The sequence below is a fragment of the Cannabis sativa genome, chromosome 2 (genome assembly GCF_029168945.1).
Source record: "Cannabis sativa cultivar Pink pepper isolate KNU-18-1 chromosome 2, ASM2916894v1, whole genome shotgun sequence".
Classification (NCBI taxonomy): domain Eukaryota; kingdom Viridiplantae; phylum Streptophyta; class Magnoliopsida; order Rosales; family Cannabaceae; genus Cannabis; species Cannabis sativa.
This window is the reverse complement of record NC_083602.1, coordinates 41,630,769-41,656,764: the sequence shown is the minus strand read 5'-3', so window position 1 is coordinate 41,656,764 and position 25,996 is coordinate 41,630,769. Positions and strand designations below refer to the sequence as shown.

General features: G+C 31.3%; 2 protein-coding genes across 5 annotated transcripts; both read right to left on the bottom strand.

Moving 5' to 3' along the window:
- Positions 1–5,684: 5,684 nt before the first annotated feature.
- On the bottom strand, positions 5,685–10,887 carry LOC115719092 (uncharacterized). Of its 4 annotated transcripts, none has more exons than XM_030648004.2 (13): positions 10,428–10,887; positions 10,220–10,272; positions 9,879–10,047; positions 9,730–9,793; positions 9,377–9,456; positions 9,120–9,273; positions 8,682–8,743; positions 8,460–8,522; positions 8,198–8,256; positions 7,797–7,878; positions 6,725–6,771; positions 6,349–6,588; positions 5,685–6,256 (listed from the first exon to the last, which is right to left on the bottom strand). In XM_030648004.2, exons 1-13 carry the CDS (start codon positions 10,572–10,574, stop codon positions 6,235–6,237), a joined length of 1,242 nt encoding a protein of 413 aa, XP_030503864.1. In that variant the 5' UTR covers positions 10,575–10,887; the 3' UTR covers positions 5,685–6,234. The 4 variants fall into 4 exon arrangements, with proteins under 4 accessions (XP_030503864.1, XP_030503863.1, XP_030503865.1 ...); XM_030648003.2 differs by having other exon boundaries at positions 9,730–9,796; positions 10,428–10,865; XM_030648005.2 differs by having other exon boundaries at positions 5,685–6,253; positions 9,730–9,796; positions 10,428–10,825.
- A 99-nt stretch (positions 10,888–10,986) lies between these two features.
- LOC133034301 (uncharacterized) lies at positions 10,987–25,327 on the bottom strand. Its single transcript, XM_061109358.1, has 6 exons — positions 25,146–25,327; positions 24,834–25,047; positions 24,060–24,764; positions 13,716–13,800; positions 13,171–13,659; positions 10,987–13,010 (listed from the first exon to the last, which is right to left on the bottom strand). Exons 1-6 carry the CDS (start codon positions 25,325–25,327, stop codon positions 10,987–10,989), a joined length of 3,699 nt encoding a protein of 1,232 aa, XP_060965341.1.
- Positions 25,328–25,996: the final 669 nt, after the last annotated feature.

The window sequence follows — 25,996 nt, the reverse complement described above, 5'->3', positions numbered from 1 at the left end:
GGAAAAAAGACTTTTGGGGTGACACTGCTCGCACATAATGCCACATGGAGTGTGGCATTGTTTCCATGTGGCATTGTTCTCCAACATCCCACACATAATTACACTACTCAATTCCTAAGTAAAGTGTATCAAACTGCCTTGTAAGCTAATTTTAGACCCGATAACTTCAGAATTGAGCTATGAGTATGAGACACACTTAGATCCTTCTTGAAAATATCTTATTAATGCAAGTTGAACCAAGTTATTTGAATAAAAATTGAGAGAGTTATGCCAATTTTGTTGAAGGGGAGTTTGTGTTATTTTGTTCCAATTGCAAACACTGACATGGCCAAATGGAAACTCTTGGCCATGCATGTTCTCGGACCTCTCCAAATGTGTTTTGACTTATTTTTTGATGGTGAGTCATATTTTAGGGTTCATTGGACTCCAAAATCTCATTTTGACGTCTAAAATCCTAACGGGAGACCATTGCCACCAGTTGGGGCTGAAAAAGTGGCAGTGGTCGACCATGGCCTATGGAAAGCCATGGATGATGTTTCTTGATTATTTCAGTCATATGGATGGTAGAAAATTACTTTGGTCACATTGACTCTTGGCCAATTGCTTAGGAGAGCACTGCCACAATTTTTTCCAAAAAAGTGGCAGTGGCCGCATAAGGGGGCTATAGAGCCTTGGGTAACTTTTCTCACTTTTATTTGATACATGGATGTTAAAAATATAATTTGGCCAAAGAAACTCCCACTCCTATGTGGTGGCCGACCACTGCCACCACTTGTGCCAAAAACGTGGCAGTGGTCGACCAAGTGGTTTCTATACCACTTGGTGACTTTTCTCACTTAGTTTTGACATCTTATTGATGAAAATGTATTTTTAACAAAAAATCTCATCCCTATTTCTTGTGGCCAACCACTGCCACAATTTGTGCTACAAAGATGTCAGTAGTCGGTTGAGCTTTCATTTTGGTGAGAAGTAGTTTCTTTCACTTAGTTTCTTTCATTTTGGTATCAAGGGAACATATTTGGACAAGTCTCCTTTGGTGCTTCATAGGTGGCGACCGCTGCCATCTCCTTGTGGTAAAAACTGGAGAGTACTACCATCTTCATATGACAGTGGGCGCATAGGCTTTAGTGCATGGGACTTTTATACAATTCTGACTTTATGTACAAGTTTAAGCCTTTTCATGCCCAAAAGAGTCAAGTTCTTATAGGTTTTCTTGGCAGATTGAGATCTTTAGGGTGAAAATGCTCGCGTGGGCCCATGAACCCTAGTTTAGGCACACTTGGGGTGTGTGAATCACGACACCAAATGGTTGGTTGATGTCTTCGAGTCCCCTAGAGGTACCATGGGACCCTCAAGAAGGATGTCTTAACTTATTTGACATTTATAAGTCTTGGTCAAAGTCGCAAGATTGGTTTTTTTTTATTTTTCAAAATTCGGGTATAACAATTATCAAATATATATAATAATATATTCATCATTTAGTATGTTTCAATTAATATTATGTTTGCATAATTTTCGGGATGTATGCAAAGATTTTATAGAGAATATATATATATTTATATGAATATGTATTCATCTCTTTTAATATATTTTAATCAATTATATAATGATGAATATCATGTTTACATAATCTTTAAGATATATGCAAGATTTTATTGAGGATGCATAATTTTTGAGATATATGAATATAATTTATATACTTTTGGGCAAAGACTCGTGCTAGTAACATGTTATAAAATAGTATAGAATAAAAAAAGAAATAGGAGAATAGAAAAGATAAAGAGAAGAAGAAAATGAGAGAGTGAATGAGATTTTTTTCAGTAGTTTATTCTAATGAGATGTACTCCTATTTATACAAAAATACGACTAGAATAATAGGAAAATTAATCAATGAAATAAAAAAAAATAATCAAGCATTTATAGTAATAATTAATTTAGTTATTTAGACATCCATTAATAATATTTTATAATAACTTGTGAATTTTTTAAATGTTTTTTTTTTATGGAGCAAATTTATTTTTCTTTTATTCCTTTCCAAAAAAGCTTTCTAATTTTTCTAAGAATAATTTTGAACAATTTATTTTTATTTTATGCCTATAAACTATTTTATTTTTTTTAATTGTATACAATTCTTTTTAAAACAGTTTGGTGATGTGCCAATTGAATACTATTTTAGATACAAATATAAATCGAATTTATTAGTATTAAATACAAATATAAATATATATATATAGTAAATATTATTTTAGACCCTATATTTTGCAAAAATTACCAATTGAATCTTCTGTTTTGTTAAATGACAAAATAAACTCTATATTTTCTAAAATGGTACTAGGACCCTAAATTAATTTTTTGTCAAAATAAAATTTAATAAAAATCTGATCTTAATGTGTTATGATAAAACTGTTTACATTTTTTGTATCTATTCGTGTTAGAAATTATCTTCAAGTAAGTTATATTAAAAAAATTGTCAAAAATTAAATTTACGGTCCTATTTTTACTATTTTAAAAAATACAAAATCTAATCTATTTTATCATTTAATAAAACAGAAGATTCAATCTATAACTTTTGCTAAACACAGAGTTCAAAATGGTATTTACTTTTTTTTTTTAATATATATTCTATTTTTTTTAAACTACTATTGGAAGTCCTTTCATTGTGAAACTATATTAAATTTTCGACGATTCTAAAATCTTGGCAGAATTGCCACATGAAATTGAGCATGTATTTTTCGAGACTCTTAGTAGGCAGTGTGATATCAATAAATTTTCTTTTTAGTTCTGACAAATCTTTTAAAAAAAAAAAAGTTAAAGAAACTACAAAACTCTACAAAATGCAACATAGTGTTATATCAATAAATTATTATTATTATTATTTTTTTTTTTTTTGTAGTTCTATGAAATCTTTTTAAAAAATAATACAAAAAAGAGTAATTTGCGGTATAAATATTTAAGTTTTAACTTTTAATTATAAATAATTACATAAGTTTAATTTTTGACAGTAATAATACTTAAATTATATTTTTAGAATTCTATAAGTACTCAAATCATTATCTACGTGTTATTTTTTTTATTAGTATATCTAAATTTTCTTTTTAAAAAAAAAAACCAAAAATTCATGACCTAGACTAATCAAAAATTACTACGTGATAATTTACTTAATATTTAACAACCAAGTACTTACAAAATTTTAAAAATATGACTTAAATATTATTGCCGCCATAATTAAACTTATGTATTTATTTGTAACTAAAATTTAAACTTAAATATTTATACTGTAAATTTATACTGCAAATTACCCTTAAAAAAATCTCTACAAAATGAAATACTATGTTAAATCACTATAAGGCCATCCTCAGATGGATGGTATAAAATTTAGACGAAAAAAATGCAATACTAAATTCACTCTTTTAACTTGAGATATTGAGTAACTAATCTCACATTCTACTTTAAATTAAAATATTTTTTTTAAAATATGTGCAATCCCGTACCAAATTGTGCTAACGGTATCTCATATAAAATGGTGTTGGAAATTTTAAGTGTATACTTTCTCTCTAAGGTTGAGATGTAAAATGGCTTTAAATTTGGTAACTAAGTTAGTAAATGTCCACTTTTTAAAAAAATTAAAAAAAATTGTCAAATCTAATAAATTAGCTAATAAAAATTATAAAAATAAATTTATCACATATTTTTTTAAAAAAAATATATATAATAACAAAATTAAGTTACATAATTTTTTTTAGTATTGCATATTATTATATGGTAACAAAAATAAATAAATATATTAGATCATTTAAATATATACAGCAGTATTAGATATATCGTAGTACAGAAAATTAATATACCGTAATAATAAAATTATATACCACAAAGAAATTATAACAATACTAAATTAATACTCAAAAAATATATATATATAATGCTAACAAAATTATATATATATATATATATGAATACATACCAAAAAATTTATATACAATAAAATAGAAACTAAATATCATATTAAATATAAATAATATATTATAGACAACAAAAATCATATACCATACAATAAAACGTATATACCTACAATAAAAAATAAAACAAAATAATATAATATTATTAAAAAAAATTATATATATCATATTAACAAAATTATATATCACCTTTATGTATACTAAAATAAAAACTAAGCATGCATCATCTAAAATAAAATGATATACTATACAATAAAACTTATATACCATATAACATAAAATATATACCTTACAATAAAAATATATATAATAATAACAACAAATAAAAATAAAAATATATAGGATGCTAATAAAATTATATATCATGTCAACAAAAGTACGATAGAAAATAAAACTTAAATATTATTTAAAAAAATTATATACCGTATAACAAAAAATATATATACCATACACCAAAACATATATACAAAAAATAATAATAATAAAAATCTAGATTACTAATACATATATATATATATATGTATACTATGCTAACCAAATTATATACCACAATTAAAATATATATACCATGACCATTGTATATAATAAAATAAAAACTAATAAAATATTATTTTAAATAAATAATCATACAATCAAAAAATATAAAAATAATAATTAAATATATGTAGCATGGCAATAAAATTATATACATACATTAAAATATTTTTATTATGCTAATAAAATTATATACCAGCCACTATTATACATATCATAATAAAAAATAAATATCATCTAAGAATAATAATATACTATACGACAAAATAGTGTACAACAAAATCTATATACCTACCAACAACCCAAAACAACTCATAAAAAATTAAAAAAATTGACATAACTTTAAAATACAAAAAAAAAAAAAATTTAACAAAACTAATATAAATATACCATAATGTTTAAATAATTTACTTCTAATTCTAAAAAAAAAAATAATAATAATAATTAAAATAAAGACATTTACTAACATAGTTTTATGATTTAGGGTCATTTGCTATATTTTTTTAAAAAAATGACATAAACTAACATACTTCTATGATTTGGGGTCATTTACTATAATTTCCTATCTCTACTTTGTTATTATTTTTTATTTTTTATTACATTTCTTTTGTACTTTAATTAATAATATTGTATTTAAAAAAAAAAAATATTTAAATGATGTAAAGAAATATATAATATATTATATATATTTAGTGTAAAATAAAAAAAGTAGAATTTTAATAATATATTTTAATAAATAGGGAAGAGAAGCTGCTAAAAGTGGCCTAATAGTTACTAGGCCGGTTGATTTATTGTTGGAAGGCGCCACTGGATTGTTAGTTACAGAGGAAACCAATACCTACTTGTGAAATTCGTTGAGCAAATATTTCTGGTAAGAACAAGAAACAATGCTTTTTCATCTTCTGATTGTTCGGTCTTCATTATCGCAGTAAGCGCATTTAAAATATCCAAAATGCTTATGGAGAGTACTTTAGAAAATTAGGATATACGAGTAGCCATTCTTGCTTGTTAATGTTCGATTTCACCTTATTTCAAGGTCATTAGAGACTTCGTTATTTAATGCATTTTTCGGTTCTAACTCCCGACTATTATAAAATGACTGCGCAAATGTGATCATTCACAACCCCGCCCGACCTTCATTGTCGAAGTTCAAGGCTTAAATCCCCAACCCAATGGAAGAACAAAAAACAAAAATGAGCAAATGTTTTTGAACACTAGTATCTCTCAAATGAGCAAATGTCATTGTATATACAAAGGCAATTGCATATTGAATAATTTTACCGGATTCCATGCTTTGCCAATTTGTAAGTAAAAAAGAAACAAACTTTAAAACCAGTAGATGTTCCATCCTCCTTACCTACCCCACAAGACATTCCATGTCAATTTTTTCAACGCAACTTCATAAATTAGAAGCCAAATTACCCCACAGATAGGAGTTTGTAAGCAAACAAACTAAACTTTCAGCCATAGATTATAAATAAAGAAGCTAATGGCAATGACTTAAAACAGAATAAAACATACCTCTCAAACATACCTCTTAGTCTCTAACAACGAAGTTGAGAAAACCTAAGCAGCATTCCTTACGTCCTCCACAGGAGAAACAGCTCAACTCCAGATAAATAGATAAAAATTTAGGAAGAAACACAAACTGTTATTTTTTCCTACATTAGTTTCAACACTGACCTAGAAAAAGATCAAATTTCCACCCCCCCTCGTAGCCCTTCTTCTCTGCATAAGAATTTGTCTAGTACCGATCATAACGCCTGCTGAAATAGAATTACTTAATTTCAGATGACCAGCCAAAAATAAGACCATTTGAAATAGTGGGAACTTGATAGGGAAAATTTGAAGCCAGTACCTGTGGCGATCATAGTCCCTTGAACGCTCCCGTGATCTAGAGCGGTCACGACGACTTCTGGAATCATAACTGCGGGAGCGATCTGAATCTCTCTCACGTTCACGATCATATCCACGATCACGATCATGATGTCTATCACGATCTCTGCTCTTGCGATCATAATCTCTTCGATCACGGCTACCTGCTCTTTCTCTATCCCTACTAGACTCCCTTTCAATCTCCCTACTTCGCTCTTTTGACCTTTGAATTATAGATTATAAAGAGCAGCATGAGAAACAAAGGAAAAATAGTTAGAAATATCGAGTGTGTGCGTGCTTGAATGAAAAAAAAAGACAAACAATGATTGAAGCAAGTAAAAGACAGTATCTAGATTTACCTCCTATCATCATATCGATCAACCTTGCGAACTTTGTTTCTCTCTTCCTGACACATTAATTACCAAGAAAGTACCATTGAAAAACCATTACAAATTTACATGATTTTGCAATATCAATAGCAATATGACTGACAAGAGTTATGAAGTTTCACAAGTAAAATTGCTAGAAACACTTACACAATCATTAAATAGCCAAAGAAATTAAAAACCTGGAAAATTCCTAAATTTATACAAGTCAAGGAAATATAATTTGTCTTTTAAAATAATAATCTTTAGAAAAACACTTAAAAGAGGTAAGGACTCCAACCGATTAATTTTTATTTTATTTTTTTTTTAAAAAATAAAAAAAAAAGCATCCCAGTGTAATTTTCCAAAACTAACACTTATGAAAACAAGGAAGTAGGGGAGCAGGAGACTGGCACTTAAAACACAAGGTCACCATAAATAAAGAACATAGCACCACTGCACACCCGCCAGTCACCTTGACCATTTTTGCTCCCTGCCTCACAGAGGTCTGGGATTTTAACCCATGGATGTACCAAATTTCATTGCATAGAAATTAGAAGCATATGCCACATAAGATGAATGTTCAAGTGCACCATGGATCAAACTTGAACCAACTTTGACATTGATTTCATGAGATATGGTCACATTCAGAAAGTCCAGAAACCAAATAATATTGAAATATGTCAGAAAAATCCATGGTTTCTCTGGGGTTAGAAAACTCACAGATGGAATACTACGAGAATCTCTAAAGATTTGAAACATTATACCAGCACCTGAACCAACATATTCACAATAACTCAAGAGAACTTTCAAAGGTGTGACAAGTAAAGCATTATGTATTTTACAAATCATTATTGAATTTTTTTTTCTTAAGTGTTTATTTTTCTTTAAAAAAATATAACTGATAATTTAGGTCTAAGCATAGGTTTCTAATCCCTTCTGAATAATAAGAGTTGACACAAATTTTAAGTTCTCATCTAAAAAAGCAGTAAATTCTCCATCATTTGCCTCTATCAGTCACTATCCAAAATAAGCAAAAACAAAGTATAAGAAAAATGATCTTTACCTGAAGCTCTGCTAACTTCTCTCGGATTTGCATATAGCCTAAATGAAGCTTCCCCCCAAAATGGTCAGCTAATCGTCGGTCACTGAAAAACAAAGCAGTGTTAGAATGCTCCACTTATTTAAAACATAAAAAGGTTCCAGTATCTGAGTACAAATACAGATGCCCCTTAATTCTAGCCAACAATTGCATGATCTACTAGCATAAAACGGAAAAAAGACGCACATTCTTTAGCTGCAAAAGTTATCCTCGTAAAACTGGGCACAAGAGCCTGCTGGTACAAGGAGGTATAATTATTGGATCAAAAGCTGAAGTACTTGAACCCCAAATGCTATTTCTATGCATCCCTCAGAAAAAACAAATAACAAGCATCCAAATTAGAGATGCACATGATAAAATTTTACCTGTCATAAACACTTAAGAATGCTCCACATATGTCACATACCCTTAGCTTTTGATCAGTCTGAAATGCCATCAAAGAGGGAAAAAAAATAAGAGAATGAAAATTTGCCCAGCTATCATAAATTAACTCAACATAAAACACCCAATCCATGCATGCATGTACTACAACTCAATTAGAATTTTAATGAGAATGCTAACAATTAGACTAAATAATTTTTTTTACATAAGAGGGTAGAAGGAAAAAGAAAAAGAAAGTAGACTCACAATGCGAACATCAGCCGCAGTGTACTTAGTGGAATCAAGAACTGGCTCCTGCCTGGCAGGCAGCTGAAAAGGGAGAAAATTGTCAATATCAAGAAATGAAAATACAAGTAGCATTAACCATATTACAAAATTCATACATCTGACAAGAGATATTATTTGCTCCACCACAATAAAAGATTAACTGTCCATAAAATAAGGAAGACAACAAACTTCCTGGCACACCTTTTTAAGGGCTTCAGCCTCTTCCAATGCTTTTTGTGCTTCATCAACCATCCCTTGCTCACCTAAGAAGGTACAAAACTTGTAATAAGTGGATACCAAAAGTATTTGGAAAAATAAACAAGTAAAAAAATACAGAAGCATATTTTAGGGTATAAATTGACTGAAGCTTAATCTTCACTCAAATCAACTGTATTATGCTGCATATTTGCATACTCTTATCTCATAAGCCTAACTTTGAACATAAACATCACATGCGAGTTTTAGAACGCTATCATTACAAAAGGTCAATAAAAGAATGGCATAACTTATAACATAACTTTTTATACATGTATATATATATATAAATATATATTCATAAACTAATATAACTTTCATAATCATTTAAAAGAAAAATAGAAAACTGATAATATTTTTAAACAAAGTAACTCAACGGATTACCAAGATCTTCTGCCTTCTTTAGTTTTTCATTAATCATTTCCTGTGTACGAGGATCAAGCGCAGCTACAGGCAAAGGTGCCAAAGGTGGAGGATTTGGCAAGGGTTGAGGTAAAGATGCCCTATCTTTGTTGAAGGCATCCAAAAGAAGCATGGACTGGAAGAAATTGAGTATGAAAGCAAGAACATATAAACCACTTTGGACTGCCAACAAGATAAAAAACAATATTAAAAAAATAATAAAAGCAATAAAGTAGTACCTGTTTGTCTGCTCGTTGGGTTCTGAGTTCTTCTATCACCTCTAGAGCTCGAATCTTAAGATCTGTCTTGCCTTCAAGATCTGTAAAACACAATCAAATTAATGGATGCAGCTATAGCACTTAACATAATAACAAATGACAATTGAAAATAAATTCAACACCCTAGAATATGGGGAAGAAAAAAAAATGAAGACATATTGTAGTATGGATGTATAATTTTAGTCATATGAAAGACTATCAAGGCTACTAGCCTTTTAATTCCATTCTATCATCTTTATTTTGCGACAATATATATCAGCCCATAAAGGCAGGAGCAAAAACTGTATCCAATTATTATATGAAATGGCAGTTACCATATTGATCAGCCTCCTTCAATTTCTCTTTGATCTGCTTCGACAACTCAATTATCTCTGGTGTCTGCTATTGAACACAAAAAAGTAGATCAGGATTTATCGAAACCTTGACCATTAATATTATATGAATAGAGTAAAACAACTATTACCTGAGTAACATCAGAAACAGAAATTGCAATAGCAGCCTTTGCATCATCATCCTCAAGACGCTTAAGAGCTCTAGCAATCTTTCTATCACACTCAACAATGAGCCTATCAATAACATCCTCGAGATCTCTGTCATAGTTGTCAGTCCCTTTCGCTTTGGCTTCTTCATATCTTGGAAAAGTTAAGTCCAATTTACATAAAAGTACTTTTAAAATTAAAAAAAAAAAAAAAAAAAAAAACTTATTTCCATTACCAACAATACTAAAAGAGTGGAGTTTATTTAGTTCGAATTAATTTTGGAAAAAAATGATGGAAAGAAACAACAAAACTCAGAGAAGGATACTCCTTCCTAAGCTGCAAAGAGTGCACCTTAGGGCATGGTCCCATGTCCATTTTCTGAAACAAAAGCGACCAAAAACAAGGATATTTAGTGCAGAAACAAGAAAGAAAAGCAAATATTTCTGAGAATCAGTCAAAGCTTCACCCTAATCTAAGCATTCAAAATCACAAGAGCTGCCATTCACAAATGAATAATTAATAATAAAACTCACCGTTAATTGGAAAAGCTCGTGAGGACAAAGGCCGACCAAGTAGAGACGGCAAACATCGCGATCGTAATACTTGCGACTGACCTCTCGAACGTCGCCGTTTCGGTTTGCCCCCATCAACTGGTCGAGCTGCTTCCTCAGGGCGTCCATGGCTTCTTTCTCTCACTCTCTCCCTGAGTTGGAAGAGTTTTCCCGATTAGGGCTTGGCTTGGCTCGCAATTTTTCGGAGAATTAATCAATAAAATATGAAGCTTCGAATCGATAAAGCACTAATCACACGATTTTTTCCCCTTCTGTTTCTGATATATATTTGTTTTGAAACGCCCTTAAGACGTTTATTATTATAGTCCCTTATCTTTCCAAAACATGTCACATAAGTCCTCAAGTTTTCATTTTTCATGGGTATGTTTATTATGAAAAAAAAAAAAAAAGGAAAACGAAGATGTGCTAAAAGTATAACAAATTATAAAACATATCTTTTTTAAATTGATGCTTTTAATTTTTACTTTCTTTTTTTTTTTTTTTTTTTTGAGAAAAAGACCATTATATTAATTGTGAAAAATTACATAACAGTCATAAGTAGAGGTAGAAATTCTTCTAACCAAGTACAATCAGTATCCACCGTAAGAGCAAACTTAGCCAAAACATCGGCATAAGTATTAGCAGATCGCTTAACATGGGTGATCTGTGCTCGTGGGAAAGAGGATACAAGATAGTTGACATCATTTAAAATAGCATGAAAAGCAGAACTACATGAAGAAGCAGCTTTTAAACCTTGAACTACTAACAAAGAATCGGTTTCAATGATATCTGCTGTTAGTCCTAGATTAAGAAGCCATTGCAAAGCATGAACAAGAGCAGTAGCCTCCATCTCCTCAGCTTTATAACATCCTTTAATAGCCTTTGAGAAAGCTGCCTTAACTAAACCAGATGAGTCCCTCAAAACTGCACCTATACCAATTATCTTACCAGCTTTGTTGCAGGCCGCATCAGTATTTAATTTGAATTTACCAGCAAGAGGAGCCATCCACTGATCTGTTGATGCTGCAGCTTGTGAACGAGATGCTGGAGGTTTAATTGAAGTAGCAGCAGAGTTATTGGACACTGATTTAGCTTGAGCAGATTGATATTTTCCAAGATAGTCTGTTGCAAATGCCAGGACTGCAGCAGGTTGTTTAGGGGATTTATCATGGTATTCAGCATTCCTCTCATACCAGATACTCCAACAAATGGTTAAGAACTGTTCAAAATCTGAAGTCGATGTGTTGTCCGAGGCATAGAATAAGAACTCCTCAGCTAAAGAAGTAGTAGCTAACTTGAAATTCAGATTTATTGATGAAAGACGCCATACTTCCTTGGCCCTGGTGCACAGAAAGAGTGCATGAGGTATGGTTTCCTGCTGCTGTTTACACAAAGGGCAGTAAGGAGTATTTGCAATGTGTTTCCTGTGTAATTCTGCAGCTACTGGGATTGCATTATGAAAAACCTTCCAAACAAAAATGCGAAGCTTAGAGGACAACTTTAGTTTCCAGAATTTAGACCACCAGTTCTCATAAACATAGGTACTGCCTGCATCTTGATGTTCAGCGAGTGAAGTAGCAAAGTAATAACCAAATTTAACCATATAGTTACCCGAAGTGGTACCATGCCAAATGAGTGCATCCTCTGATGGAAAAATGCTGAGAGGAATTGAAAGAATTCGATCAATGTCTGCATGTCCAAAGTTACATGAAACTGCTGTCAAATCCCATTGTCGATGTTGGTCTATGAGATCAGCAACTTGAAGAGAGCTATCAGTGCCTATAAAGCTGAAAGGTGTGAAATCAGTGTGTCCAGGTAACCAGGGATCTGTCTTGCAAGTGATGCAAGTACCAGAGCCAACTCTCCATCGTAAACCTTTGACAAGAAGTTCCTTGCCCCATACAATGCTTCTCCAAGTGAGAGAAGGACAAGTTCCCACACCAGCAGTAAGAACATTTCCATTCAAAAAATATCTGTGATGCAATATACGACTGAGTAGAGAGCTTGGTGATTCTAAAAGACGCCAGACTTGTTTCGCCAAAAGAGCTTGATTAAAATCTATAAAATTCCGGAATCCTAATCCACCATGAACTTTAGCCTTACATAGAGAATTCCAATTTTTCCAATGAATGGCATTACCAGATGATGTTGATCCCCACCAGAAATTTGCCATCATACTCTCAATTTGATGACACAGTGCAACAGGCAAACGGAAGCAGCTCATAGCATATGTAGGGATTGCTTGTACCACAGCTTTTAAAAGAACTTCCTTTCCCCCAACAGAAAATAGTTGCTCTTTCCAACTACTTAACAATTTCCAAATTTTATCAGTAATGCCACTAAAGAGTTTTGTCTTATCTCGGCCAGAAAAGGATGGAAGACCAAGATAGAATAGGCATATTGAGAAGTTGTTGGAAGTAGACCTGATTATGGTGTCTTGTATTGGGAGAAAAAAATCGGACACATTTATCCGGATTGACTGCTTGACCACTAGCACGATGGTAGATGTCCAACGCTTGTTGAATTGACCTGGCTGATTGTTGATTGGCTCGGCAGAAGAGTACACTGTCATCAGCAAAAAACAAGTGTGACACTGATGGAGCAGTTCGTGACACCTTCAACCCATGTAAGGACCCATCATTCTCTTTTGATTGTAGGAACCTTGAGAGACCCTCAGCACAAATAAGAAAAAGATATGGCGAGAGAGGATCACCTTGCCTTATACCTCGGGTAGGTAGCACATCTCCAAGAACTTTTCCATTCAGCAGAAAAGAATATGAGATCGAGCGTAAGCAGCGAAGAATAAGATCAACTATGACTGTTCCAAAACCCATTTTCATCATAATTTGAGCAATATAAGACCATTCCACTCGATCAAAGGCTTTGGACATGTCTAATTTAATTGCAGCATATCCTTGTGAGCCTCGTTTTCGAGTCTTTAGAGAGTGCAGCAACTCAAAAGCAATGAGTATATTATCAGTTATCAACCGTTGGGACATGAAAGCACTTTGGTACTCAGAGATCACTAATGGCAAGAAAGGTTGAAGCCTGAGCACGATCGACTTAGAAACCAGTTTATAAAGGACGGTGCACAAGCTAATGGGCCGATGCTGAGTGATGAATTGAGGCTTCTTAACTTCGGGAATTAGTGTGATAATAGTTCTATTCAGAAGAGCAGGATCTGTACCATTGTTAAGAACATCTAATACCGATTCTGTAACAAGTGGCCCCACAATATGCAGTAGTTAGTGAAGAACATGACTGACATACCATCCAAGCCAGGGCTCTTATCATCACTCATTGAGTTGAGGGCATTGAGAACATCATCTGCTGAGTAGGGGCTGATATGATTTCTCTGAAATTAACATCAAGTACAGTAGGGACAACTTGTTGGGTTTTATGCCCTAAATAAAACTCATTTCAATATAATCAGATTTACTTATTAATATAGATCAGAAATAACATTTAATGTTGCATGGTTCACATGATTTATTTCATGATTATATGTACATAATGTATAAATTCATCTGAAACCCTTTTCACATACTTGATCCTGTTTATTGTGTCGTCAACACATTGGAAAGTAAACATGACTATGTGAATAAAGTTTCCTAGATTTATCAGACATAGGGTTTTACTGATATGATAATCTACAACAAGAGTTTACTTGTATTTGGAGAAATACTATGTTCTTTCCAGAGCATTGGTTAAAGTAAAGCTCAGGTTGGATGCATGGAGTATGCATCGGAAGGGACCGATATTGAACTTTGACTTAGATTTATTAAACTTACCGTAATATCTATTCAAGTCAATATCGCCTAGTTGATCCTAGATCAAATGATCTTAATCCTGATATGATTAGGCTCAATCTTGAAAGGCTATTCGTGTTCTTTGATTTGTTAGTTAAGCCTACTTTTAGGTCAGGGTGATACGTACATTTTGGGAACACGGTAGTGCAATTGAGTGGGAGCGCTAGCATAAACATGGAATCTATAGCTTCTATCTGGCGAATAGTAAGCAAAGGATGATCTCCTTCGAGCTTGACCAAACGAACATAAATGGTGGAGTACTCATTTCACATTAGCTGAAATATCATTTATACGGGGTCAAGTGTTTTAAGGAATAAATACATTGTAGGTGTAACGGTAATTTAATCCCTTTACAAGCAGATCATTCATATAGAGGATCATTGATCACATTAGGATTATAACAATGGATAACTAATGATGTGTCTATATGGTGGAACATATAGAGCATTCTATATACTGAGAGTGCAATTCTAAGTTCTATGCGTGGATTCAACGAAGAATTAATAAGTTAGTGAATTTTAGTGCTAAATTCTTGATCTACTTATTGGAAGCTCGGTTATATAGACCCATGGTCCCCCCACTAGTTGAGATAATATTGCTTGTAAGACTCATGTAATTGGTTTTGATTAATCAATTATAATTCACAAATTAGACTATGTCTATTTGTGAAATTTTCACTAAGTAAGGGCGAAATTGTAAAGAAAGAGTTTATAGGGGCATATTTGTTAATTATGATACTTTGTATGGTTCAATTAATAAATATGATAAATGACAATATTATTTAATAATTATTTATAGTTATTAAATAGTTAGAATTGGCATTTAAATGATTGAATTAGGAAATTGGCATTTTTGAGAAAATCAGATACAAAAGGTGTTAAAATTGCAAAATTGCAAAGCCCAAGGCCCAATCCATTAAGTGTATGGTCGGCCACCTTTGTAGCTTTTTTAAATTGATTTTTTCATTATTTTAATGCCATATAATTCAAATCAAGCCCTAGAGGAATGCTATAAATAGATAGTGAAGGCTTCAGGATAATTACACTTTTCTTCTGACTTTTTCTATTCAGAAAAACTGAGCCTTCTCTCTCCCTATCTTTAGCTGACCACTCTCTTTCTTCTTCCTTTGAATTTCGAAATTCTTAGTGATTAGAGTAGTGCCCACACACATCAAGTGATACCTCAATCATAGTGAGGAAGATCGTGAAGAAAGATCATCAACAAAGGAGTTTCAGCATCAAAGATTCAGAGAAAGAGATCCAGGTTCAGATATTGATAATGCTCTGCTACAGAAAGGAATCAAGGGCTAGATATCTGAACGGAAGGAGTCATTATATTCCGCCTGCACCTAATGTAAGGTTTCTTAAACTTTATATGTGTTTAATTTATCGTTTTAGAAAGTTCATATTTAGGATGTTAATAAACATACTTGTGAGTAGATCTAAGATCCTGGTAAAATAATTTCCAACAACTGGTATCAGAGCCATGGTAATTGATTTACTTGCAAGAAATTTGGACTTTAAAACGATTGTTTGTATGTTCTTTGGATGATATCATGTTGTATTGAGTGTTATTTGATGATTGATTGATGTTTGTGAAATTTTCGTGAAAAATAATTGTGATTTCGTTTCTGGAATTATTTTTATTGGATAGTATGGAAAAAATTAAGCAAGTTAGCCTTTTACAGAACTCAATTTGGATTTTATTTGAATTAGTTATGATTTTTTGAAGATTTGACAAAATCGGAAATTGTCTTGATAATTTCGCGATCGCAGAACTGTCCGTACAGTTTCGAATTTTTTCAATTTTCTTCAATTTTTCATACTTTTTCATGGAATTAACTTCCAATTTTTTGTATGGTTTTGTATATATACTATTACTATTCCTAATTCAATTCTAATTATCATTTTGAATTAATTTAAATTTTTTTTAATTTAATTCAAGATATTAGTGTAATTTGAATTTGAATAGAATTAGTATTTATCTTTTTGCTTAAAAATCTATCTTATTTTTAAATTTGATTATATTTTTTTAAATTTAAGGTCAGATATTTTAAGATATTTATAATATCTTTTAAGATATTTATAATATCTTTTAAGATATTTAAAAATATCTTATCTTTTAAAGATATTTATAATATCTTTTAAGATTTTTTTAATTAAATCTTTTTAGATATTTTGACCATATTTAAATTTAAAATAAGATATTTATAATCATGTAATTTTAAATAGATATAAGATATTTTGCTAATTTTTTTAAATTTTGTTATTTTATTTATTTAAATTATATTTAAAAATTTGAAAAAGATATTTATTTATCTTTTCTAATTTTTATTTAATTTTTATTTATAAAATAACATTTAAAATTTAAAAGTAGTTAGCAAATTTTTGAAATGATATTTAGGTTGGTTGAAACCTAATTTTTCAAAAATTGTAGGTTTAATTTTAATTTTTTTTTTAAAAATTTCGAATTTTTTTTTAAATTTTTTAAAAATTTTCGAAATTATTTTTAATTTTTTTTTATTTATTTAATTAATTAATTTCGAAATTAAATATTTATTTAAAATTAAATAAATCCTACATCCAACTATCCAACAACCCCGTTGCAAGAGTATGTGTTTTAGCTTGCTTTGTAAGTTTTTTAAAACCTATTATTACTTGATCGCAATAGCCATGGTTACTTTTTGCCGTATCTAATGATCCGATGGCTCCTCGTCAAGATAATAATTTGTAAATGTGCATATTTACAATCTTCTTTCATCTCGTGTATGACCTAGCAACATGATGTGACCTATCCAAAGTGTGCCCGTGTGAGCCTATGTGTTTAATTTGATTATAGATACATATAGGTCGTTGTTGCTAAAATAAATTATCATAAGCTTCGATAGAATTTATTTAGGCCCATTTAGTTATCGCTTATTCAATTAATAATGTTGTTCTTATTAAGGTTAAATTCCTCTCTGGGCCTTGTGAGAGTTGGGAGCCATAGAAGTACGACATACCGAACCTCCAAGACTTCCCTCACACAAACCACCCCAATTGTGAAGGCCCATTTGCCTCGATTTTGAATGACCGTACTAGGTTAATTACACTAGTTTAACCTAATAAAATTGATTAGCAACATAATTAATTTCATTTATTTTGAAATTAATTTAAGAAAAAACATAGTTTAAAGAATTTTTTTTATTCTAAGCTAAACTATGTGTATTTTCGTATTTAATTAAATATGTAATTATAACCATCTAGATTCTTTCCTGAACTTAATTTAAATTTTTCATTAAATATTCCTATTTAAGTTGATATTTAGTTATCTTCAACTAACCAACTTAAATCAATATCTTTTGAATTCAAAATTTCAAAATTAAGTCGAGGAATTTTAGGCATTGGTTATTAAGATTCTTTAGATATTTTTTAAGTTAATATCTTTTCGAATATTAACTTAAAATGGAATATTTTCAAATTAAGTGGTGTTACAACTTAATTTTTGATATTTAATTAAATTTAAATTTGAAAAATATTTAAGTTCTAGATTTTTTCTAATACAACTTAAATTAGATATTTTTTCAAAGTTTGTGGAAAAGATACTTTAGTCAAATAAGATATTTTCTAGATAGTTATTTCGTACTACTTATTATTTCTAATATTAAATAGGAAAATATTATACATTGTGAAATTAATTATTTAAATAATTAATTTTGGTACAAGTTATTTTAAGTATATTTTTTCCTAGTATTAAAATGTAGATTAATAATTAAGCCTTCTCTACACTTAATTATTTATTTCTTGAATTTAATACATTTAATTAATTTGAAAATTAAATATCTAAGTTAATTTTTATCATCATACTTAAATATTTCTTTTTCATGACATTTAATTAAATAGAAAATTATTTTTAGTTGAAATTTATTTTTTCAACTAAATTTAAATAATTTTCAAAATATATTTTTTCTTTATTTTATTAATCAATTTTCGAAATTGCATTTCTTAAATGCTAGAATTTCGAATTTTATCTTGAAAAATAGATTAAGTTGTAAATTAATTATTTTAATTAATTTCGATCAACTTAAATCAATGATTTTTTCATTTATTGATTAATTTAAAATAAATTAAATTAAAGTATATTATTAGAAATAGAATTAATTAGTCAAAGGAAAATCTAGATAGCGATATTTTTGTTTGAAGTATTTTTCTAGTGTATTTAATTAAATAGAAAATTAATATTTAAGTTGATTTTCATCATCATACTTAAATATTTGTAATTTTTCTTATATATTTAATTAAATAGGAAAATTATATTTTTTGTTGTAAATTAATTTTATTAATTAATTTTGGGCCAACATTAAATTAGAATAATTTTTCCAGGATTTATTTTTTTTATTTTAATATGCATTTTTCGAAAATTGTATTCTTATATACTTTAATTTTTCGAAATGCAATATATATTTATAGAAAATTAAATTTGAGTTGTAAATTAATTTAAATTAATTTTGTAACAACTTAAATTGAATATTTTTCTAAATATTTATTGGAAATTATTACTAAGATGGAAATAATTCATATTATTTCATATCCATCTAAGTAAAATTTATAAATATTAAATTAAAATTTATATTTAGAATTTTTCATTCTAAATTGGAAATTTTAATTAAATAAATATATATTTAAAATAAATAGAATAAATAAAGAGAATCAAAGAAAATACAACTCACTTTAAATAATGAGCTTGATTATTATTAAGATATTCGATCTCCATTGTTGGTCTTACAAAAGTTAAATGTTTTCAATATAACCTCGAGACGCTAGTACTTCGTCCCCCTATGGATGGTTATTCGTTGAACGCATTTAACACCGTAAGATTTCATTTGATAAGTGTTTTGTAAGTTTTCGTCTCTATTAGACTCTCCCTACTTGACTACTTCAGATAAACTTATGAAACATGAAACAATGGTGGGCTCATAAAATGAGAATAACCTTGACTCTCGCCACCGGACAACGTTGGATTCTTATTTTGATCGAATAAAAGGTTGCTAGAATGGTTTCTATTTTAGATGAGCCGACAACTCTATTCAATAAATGATGCTTTGACTCTCGCCTACCGGACACCGTATCGCTTGTTGAAAACCTTGGAAATTATTTAGGATTGTAAGTTTTAGTATTTTCACTTGTCATTCCTACTTGCTATATGCTTATAATTTCTGAATTGTGTATGAATTTATATTGAACCATGTTATTTTCTGTTATTAAGTTGTAGTTTAATTTCGAATCTTCATTGTTGGTCTAACTTGGCTTGTTTATCTAATGAGATAAATCCCTAGTGGATTTTCACCATTAGACATACATAATAGTGTTAGATTTCGAAAGATAAATATTTTACATGCGACATCTAGCTGTTCAATCAACCGATGACACCTTAGACTAGTATTTTTACGATATGAAACAAGAAGATTATATAAATAAGATTACTTTGACTTTCGCTAATCGAAGCATCGTTGGATTCTTATTTTAAACGAAATTATCCTAATTCCTCTTAGCTTATTCATTTCGAATTAGCTTTCAAAACATATCATTGGATGAATGGTCTATAAATCATTTCATGTCATTTTATATGACGCATATGATTATAATCCCGAAATTCTATTCCCAATTGATATAAATCCTCAATCTTAGAAATCTCCTACTTGTAATGGGCAAACTCCGACTTAGAGTTTGTATTAGTAGTTTGCCGTCCAAGATAGAATTACTCATTATATTTGGTATAAATTTAAGTCTTTGACTTTAATTTTAGATTCCAAATAGAAATTTTCTTAAATTTCTAATTCCGTAATACAATACAGCTTACACTTTCTCAAGTGTTTAATATCCATCTTTTATTAATGGATTAAAACTGTATGGAATGTGAGTTAGGTATTCTGTGACCAGGATCCACTTGAAGTATTCTAAGAACTCTTTGATGTAACTAAACCTATATCATCCAAAGACACTACCACATTTTTTTTTAATCTATGGCATTTGTATCTTGTCATAGTGGTTTTGACAAGATCAATCTCTCGCAAAGAGTTAATATGCCTATATCCACCGAAAGTAGTTCATCTCATTCGCAGATGGATGTACATTCGTGGGTGGATATGAGTTTTTCGTTGTATTCTTAAAACGATAACTCTAGATTATACCTTATGCAAAGAAATTTGAAATGTTTGAAAAATTTCATCAATTTCTAGAATGGTTAAACACCATTAAGGTATGTGGTTAAAGATCTTGCGAACCGATAGGTGGAGAAATAGTTAGTAGATATGCATGCTTCAAAGATCATTACATTGATTTTTGAATTATATCCAAACTTACCTCCCGTAAATTTCGATTTGCATATTGATGATTAGTTACTAGTCGTTGCCTAAGTCCTTCTATGGTAATACAATTTCGTAATGATGTAATGGTTGTATACTTAATGTAAATCATTACTAGATTCATGGATGACCTAATCAAAATCTTAAGAAAGGCTAGAATCGTTAACCATGGTTTGTTAGCTTTTCTAAGTGATTGTGGGTGGACCATCCCATTGTCAATAGATAAGAAAGTGTTTGTTCAAACAAATACTACTTTTCTAAGAAAATGACTAAGTCTGAAAAACAAGTAGCAAATAAAGGAGATATTTATTCTTGATTCCAAAAGTGTTCTATCATCTTATATAACATATGATGATCCCACCGCCTCTCGTTGTCTTGTCACAACCGAAGAGATCAATACCATTTAGTTTTCTTCGACATAATTCACAAGACCTTGTCGTAAAGGGGAGAGTTTCTAGAACTCACCTTCTTATGACTCGGGAGACACAAGTGATTAAAATCCATTGTGAGTTTAAACAAGTAATGGATTGTCAAGATAAGAAACTAAGAAGAAAGCCAATAACTATGGTTTAATCCATTCACATGGAATAACCTAAAGTTTTCTATTACAAGGACATAAAAGGAAATTTTAGTTAATAAGTCTATTCTATGGACTTAACAAAACTTCCCCGTTCCTAAGATACAGTTTGAGTTTATCTAAACCTATGGCTTGTGGTATACCCGGTAATTACTTACTCTAATGCAAGCAACTTACTTTAGTAAAATGTCAAGCATTTTCTTTCTAATGGCAAATCTATGTAGTTTTCACAACTTCTTAGGTATAGATTTTATTTATCTAAGGAAAAGTCTTAACTATTCCGTAAAAGATAAAGCCATGAAAGAATTTCTTATATCAACAAGTGAGAGGTCTTAGATATGCTTTTGTATGCCTTGCACTGACATCCGCCGTGAGGGAGTAATGAGTAGTGCATCGATTAATCCAGAGAAGAACATTGGAAGACAATCAAGTAAATTTTAAGATTAAGAAGAGGAACTATATGTTAGTCTATAAGGGTGTGTTTAAAACTTTAGACTACACCATATCGATTTCGAAATTTGCCTATGTGCTAAGTAAATCTTTCCGATAAGATGGTGGTTACTTCCTGGGGTGGAATAGTGATTTTGGAGAAGTGTAAAAACCTATCCGAATTCTCTAAGTCTACCAGAGACCGAATGTTAAAGTCAAAGGAAAGTTACTTATTCCGCCCTAAGGAAAGTTCTATACATCTTTGGCACCATTCCAAATTGCCTTAAACTACTAGTGTTAATTTCCCGATTAACCAAAAGTAGTTGCCAAAGGTATAATCCAAAGATCCCAAGAGAGTAGACATATAGAGAGGAATTTCACATTATCAATGATTTTCGTGATTAAAGGAAGAGTAATGGTGGAGAAAAGGTTGTGGTTAATTCAACCTTTCGCATCCTATTACGAGGAGTTTACTACTACTACACTTGATTTGCATATCAAGGTGTCGAGATTATTTGAAACGCACTTTTTGTTTTATATTAGTGCAAGTGGGAGTTTGTTGGGTTTTATGCCCTAAATAAAACTCATTTCAATATAATCGATTTACTTATTAATATAGATCGTAAATAACATTTAATGTTGCATGGTTCACATGATTTATTTCATGATTATATGTACATAATGTATAAATTCATTCGAAACCCTTTTCACATACTTGATCCCGTTTATCGTGTCGTCAACACATTGGAAAGTAAACATGACTATGTGAATAAAGTTTCCTAGATTTATCGACATAGGGTTTTACCGATATGATAATCTACAACAAGAGTTTACTTGTATTTGGAGAAATACTATGTTCTTTCCAGAAAGCATTCAAGTTAAAGTAAAGTTTCAAAGTTGGATGCATGGAGTATGCATCAAGTGGACCGATATTGAACTTCGACTTAGATTTATTAAACTTACCGTAATATCTATTCAAGTCAATATCGCCTAGTTGATCCTAGATCAAATGATCTTAATCCCGATATGATTAGGCTCAATCTTGAAAGGCTATTCGTGTTCTTTGATTTGTTAGTTAAGCCTACTTTTAGGTCGTGGTGATACGTACATTTTGGGAACACTCGTAGTGCAACTGAGTGGGAGCGCTAGCATAAACATGGAATCTATAGCTTCTATCCGGCGAATAGTAAGCAAAGGATGATCTCCTTCGAGCTTGACCAAACGAACATAAATGGTGGAGTACTCATTTCACATTAGCCGAAATATCATTTATACTAGGTCAAGTGTTTTAAGGAATAAATACATTGTAGTGTAATCTTAATTTAATCCCTTTACAAAGTAGATCATTCATATAGAGGATCATTGATCACATTAGGATTATAACAATGGATAACTAATGATGTGTCTATATGGTGGAACATATGTAGCATTCTATATACCGAGAGTGCAATTCTAAGTTCTATGCGTGGATTCAACGAAGAATTAATAAGTTAGTGAATTTTAAGCATAAATTCTTCGATCTACTTATTGGAAGCTCGGTTATATAGACCCATGGTCCCCCCACTAGTTGAGATAATATTGCTTGTAAGACTCATGTAATTGGTTTTGATTAATCAATTATAATTCACAAATTAGACTATGTCTATTTGTGAAATTTTCACTAAGTAAGGGCGAAATTGTAAAGAAAGAGTTTATAGGGGCATATTTGTTAATTATGATACTTTGTATGGTTCAATTAATAAATATGATAAATGACAATATTATTTAATAATTATTTATAGTTATTAAATAGTTAGAATTGGCATTTAAATGATTGAATTAGGAAATTGGCATTTTTGAGAAAATCAGATACAAAAGGTGTTAAAATTGCAAAATTGCAAAGCCCAAGGCCCAATCCATTAAGTGTATGGTCGGCCACCTTTGTAGCTTTTTTAAATTGATTTTTTCATTATTTTAATGCCATATAATTCAAATCAAGCCCTAGAGGAATGCTATAAATAGATAGTGAAGGCTTCAGGATAATTACACTTTTCTTCTGACTTTTTCTATTCAGAAAAACTGAGCCTTCTCTCTCCCTATCTTTAGCTGACCACTCTCTTTCTTCTTCCTTTGAATTTCGAAATTCTTAGTGATTAGAGTAGTGCCCACACACATCAAGTGATACCTCAATCATAGTGAGGAAGATCGTGAAGAAAGATCATCAACAAAGGAGTTTCAGCATCAAAGATTCAGAGAAAGAGATCCAGGTTCAGATATTGATAATGCTCTGCTACAGAAAGGAATCAAGGGCTAGATATCTGAACGGAAGGAGTCATTATATTCCGCTGCACCCAATGTAAGGTTTCTTAAACTTTATATGTGTTTAATTTATCGTTTTAGAAAGTTCATATTTAGGATGTTAATAAACATACTTGTGAGTAGATCTAAGATCCTGGTAAAATAATTTCCAACACAACTTCCAATATAGAGGCAATGGCATTATCATCTATTCCTTGGCTGCTAAAAATGGACTGGAAATAGGTCGAGATAATATCAAGTTTAGCAGCCTCACTGGTTTGTGTATTGCCCGCTGCATCAGTGAGCTTCTTAATGCGATTATTGGTTGATCTAGCATTAGCACGCTGATGGAAAAACTTTGTATTGGAATCACCAGATTGCATCCAAGAGATTCGAGCTCGTTGGTGCCAATAATCCTCTTCCTTAGCCAACAAATCATCAAGAATCTGCTCAGAATTTTTTAGTGCAGCAAAATGTTGAGGTTCGGTAGATGAGGAGTTCTGAAGTGCTGCAACATGCTCATGAGATTCTTTAATGTCCCTTCTCAGGTTACCGAAATTCGAATAGTGCCATTTCTGTAAGCTAGTGGCACAATTGGAGATATTGGTTGTGAGTTGAACTAAAGGGCTGCTATGATCCCGAATCCAGTTGGCACTTATTATATCAGCACAAGCATCTTCCTTTAACCAGATTTTTTCAAATCGAAAACGTGATCTGAACTCAGGAACATCCACACGATCCATTAGTGCAGTAACAGTTGTTTTAAGGGCTCTATGATCTGACTTATAAAAGTCCAAGTGCTTCAAAGATGGTGCAAGGAAAGTAGCATCCCAATAGTTATTAGTGAACCCATAGTCAAGTCTTTCTTTGACATTCCCACTTCCCTGATTTTTATTTGTTCAAGTCGATCGTTGTCCCTCAAAAGGAATTTGACACAATTTACATGCATCTACCACAGAACGAAAGGCATTGATTTGGCTGTCACTCCTCCTTGGTCCTCCAATTTTGTCTTCATGAGAGAGGACCTCATTGAAATCCCCTAAAACTAGCCAAGGTGATAAGGGTGCAATATCAAAGCATCTACGCAATAAAGTCCATGTTAGATGTCTTTGAGAAGCACATGGATGCCCATAAAAACCAGTAAAGTGGAAAGATGGCCCATCTTGACTTTCCAAAAAGCAATCAATATGGTTAAGTGAGTAATTGTTTATGGAAAGAGTAACATGGGACTTCCAAAGAAGCATAAGTCCACCCCCTGCCCCTGCCTTGGAACTTCAATGCCATTAGAGAAGTGTAATTTACTACGAAACATATCTATACTACCATTTTGTAATTTAGTTTCCATAATGAAAAGTACACAGGGAGCTTGCTCTTGAACAAGCAAGCGCAAATGTCTGAATGCAGTCGGGTTCCCCAAATCCCGGGCATTCCAACTTATGAGATTCATGGCTGAGCGCGGTGTTGCGGAGCAACAACCGCTGAACTTTCAGGCTGAGACTCTTCTGAATCCAAAAAGCTGTTGTTGGAAACTGTTGGAGTCGGGTAAATACCACTCGGTGCTGAAGAATCCGACTGGATTTGAATAGCATTGGATTGACAACGCTTGAGAACATTTCGAAGAGATTCCGAATCAATTTGTCTTTTAAATTGCTTATTAGGATTGATATTCTCACATCCATCTTCAGAAATAAGTACAGCTTTGCCTTTCAAATTGTGTGAGGATGACAGCAAAGTAGCAGGCGGATTGGTGGATACAATAGTGCTATGATTTGGAGGCAAAATAGGAGATGTAACAGGTGCAAATGGTGAACGTGATGCTGACTGAACAGAGAGAGTATTTGGTGGATAAGTTGCAATCATAGGTGTAATGGGGAGATAGGCAGGGAATGGTATTACAGAGACATCATCAGATGAATTAATGCATGATGCAGGAGATGGAGGTATAGGAATAGATGGAAAAGATGAAGTTGTGACATGCGAATGAGAGGGTGAGTGAGTGGATGAGGCAGATTCTCTGTTAGTCATATTGAGAGGCAAAGGAAGTGTTCTCTTGGACAGATTAGGAATAGCATTGGCAAAAGATTTCTTGGCAAGTCGGGTCATTAAAGGCCATGCT

Bases quoted from the DNA above. Each gene is read 5' to 3' on its own strand.
- LOC115719092 (XM_030648003.2), bottom strand. From the start codon at position 10,574: ATGGACGCCCTGAGGAAGCAGCTCGACCAGTTGATGGGGGCAAACCGA. The intron at 8,523-8,681 runs GTGTGCCAGGAA...CTCCCTTTTCAG, and splicing joins AGGCTGAAGCCCTTAAAAAG to CTGCCTGCCAGGCAGGAGCC. The intron at 6,257-6,348 runs GTACTGGCTTCA...ATTCTATTTCAG, and splicing joins AGGGACTATGATCGCCACAG to CAGGCGTTATGATCGGTACT.
- LOC133034301 (XM_061109358.1), bottom strand. From the start codon at position 25,327: ATGAATCTCATAAGTTGGAATGCCCGGGATTTGGGGAACCCGACTGCA. The intron at 13,660-13,715 runs GTATGTCAGTCA...CACTTGTTACAG, and splicing joins TAAGAGCCCTGGCTTGGATG to AATCGGTATTAGATGTTCTT. The intron at 13,011-13,170 runs GTATAAGGCAAG...TGCTGATGACAG, and splicing joins AGATGTGCTACCTACCCGAG to TGTACTCTTCTGCCGAGCCA.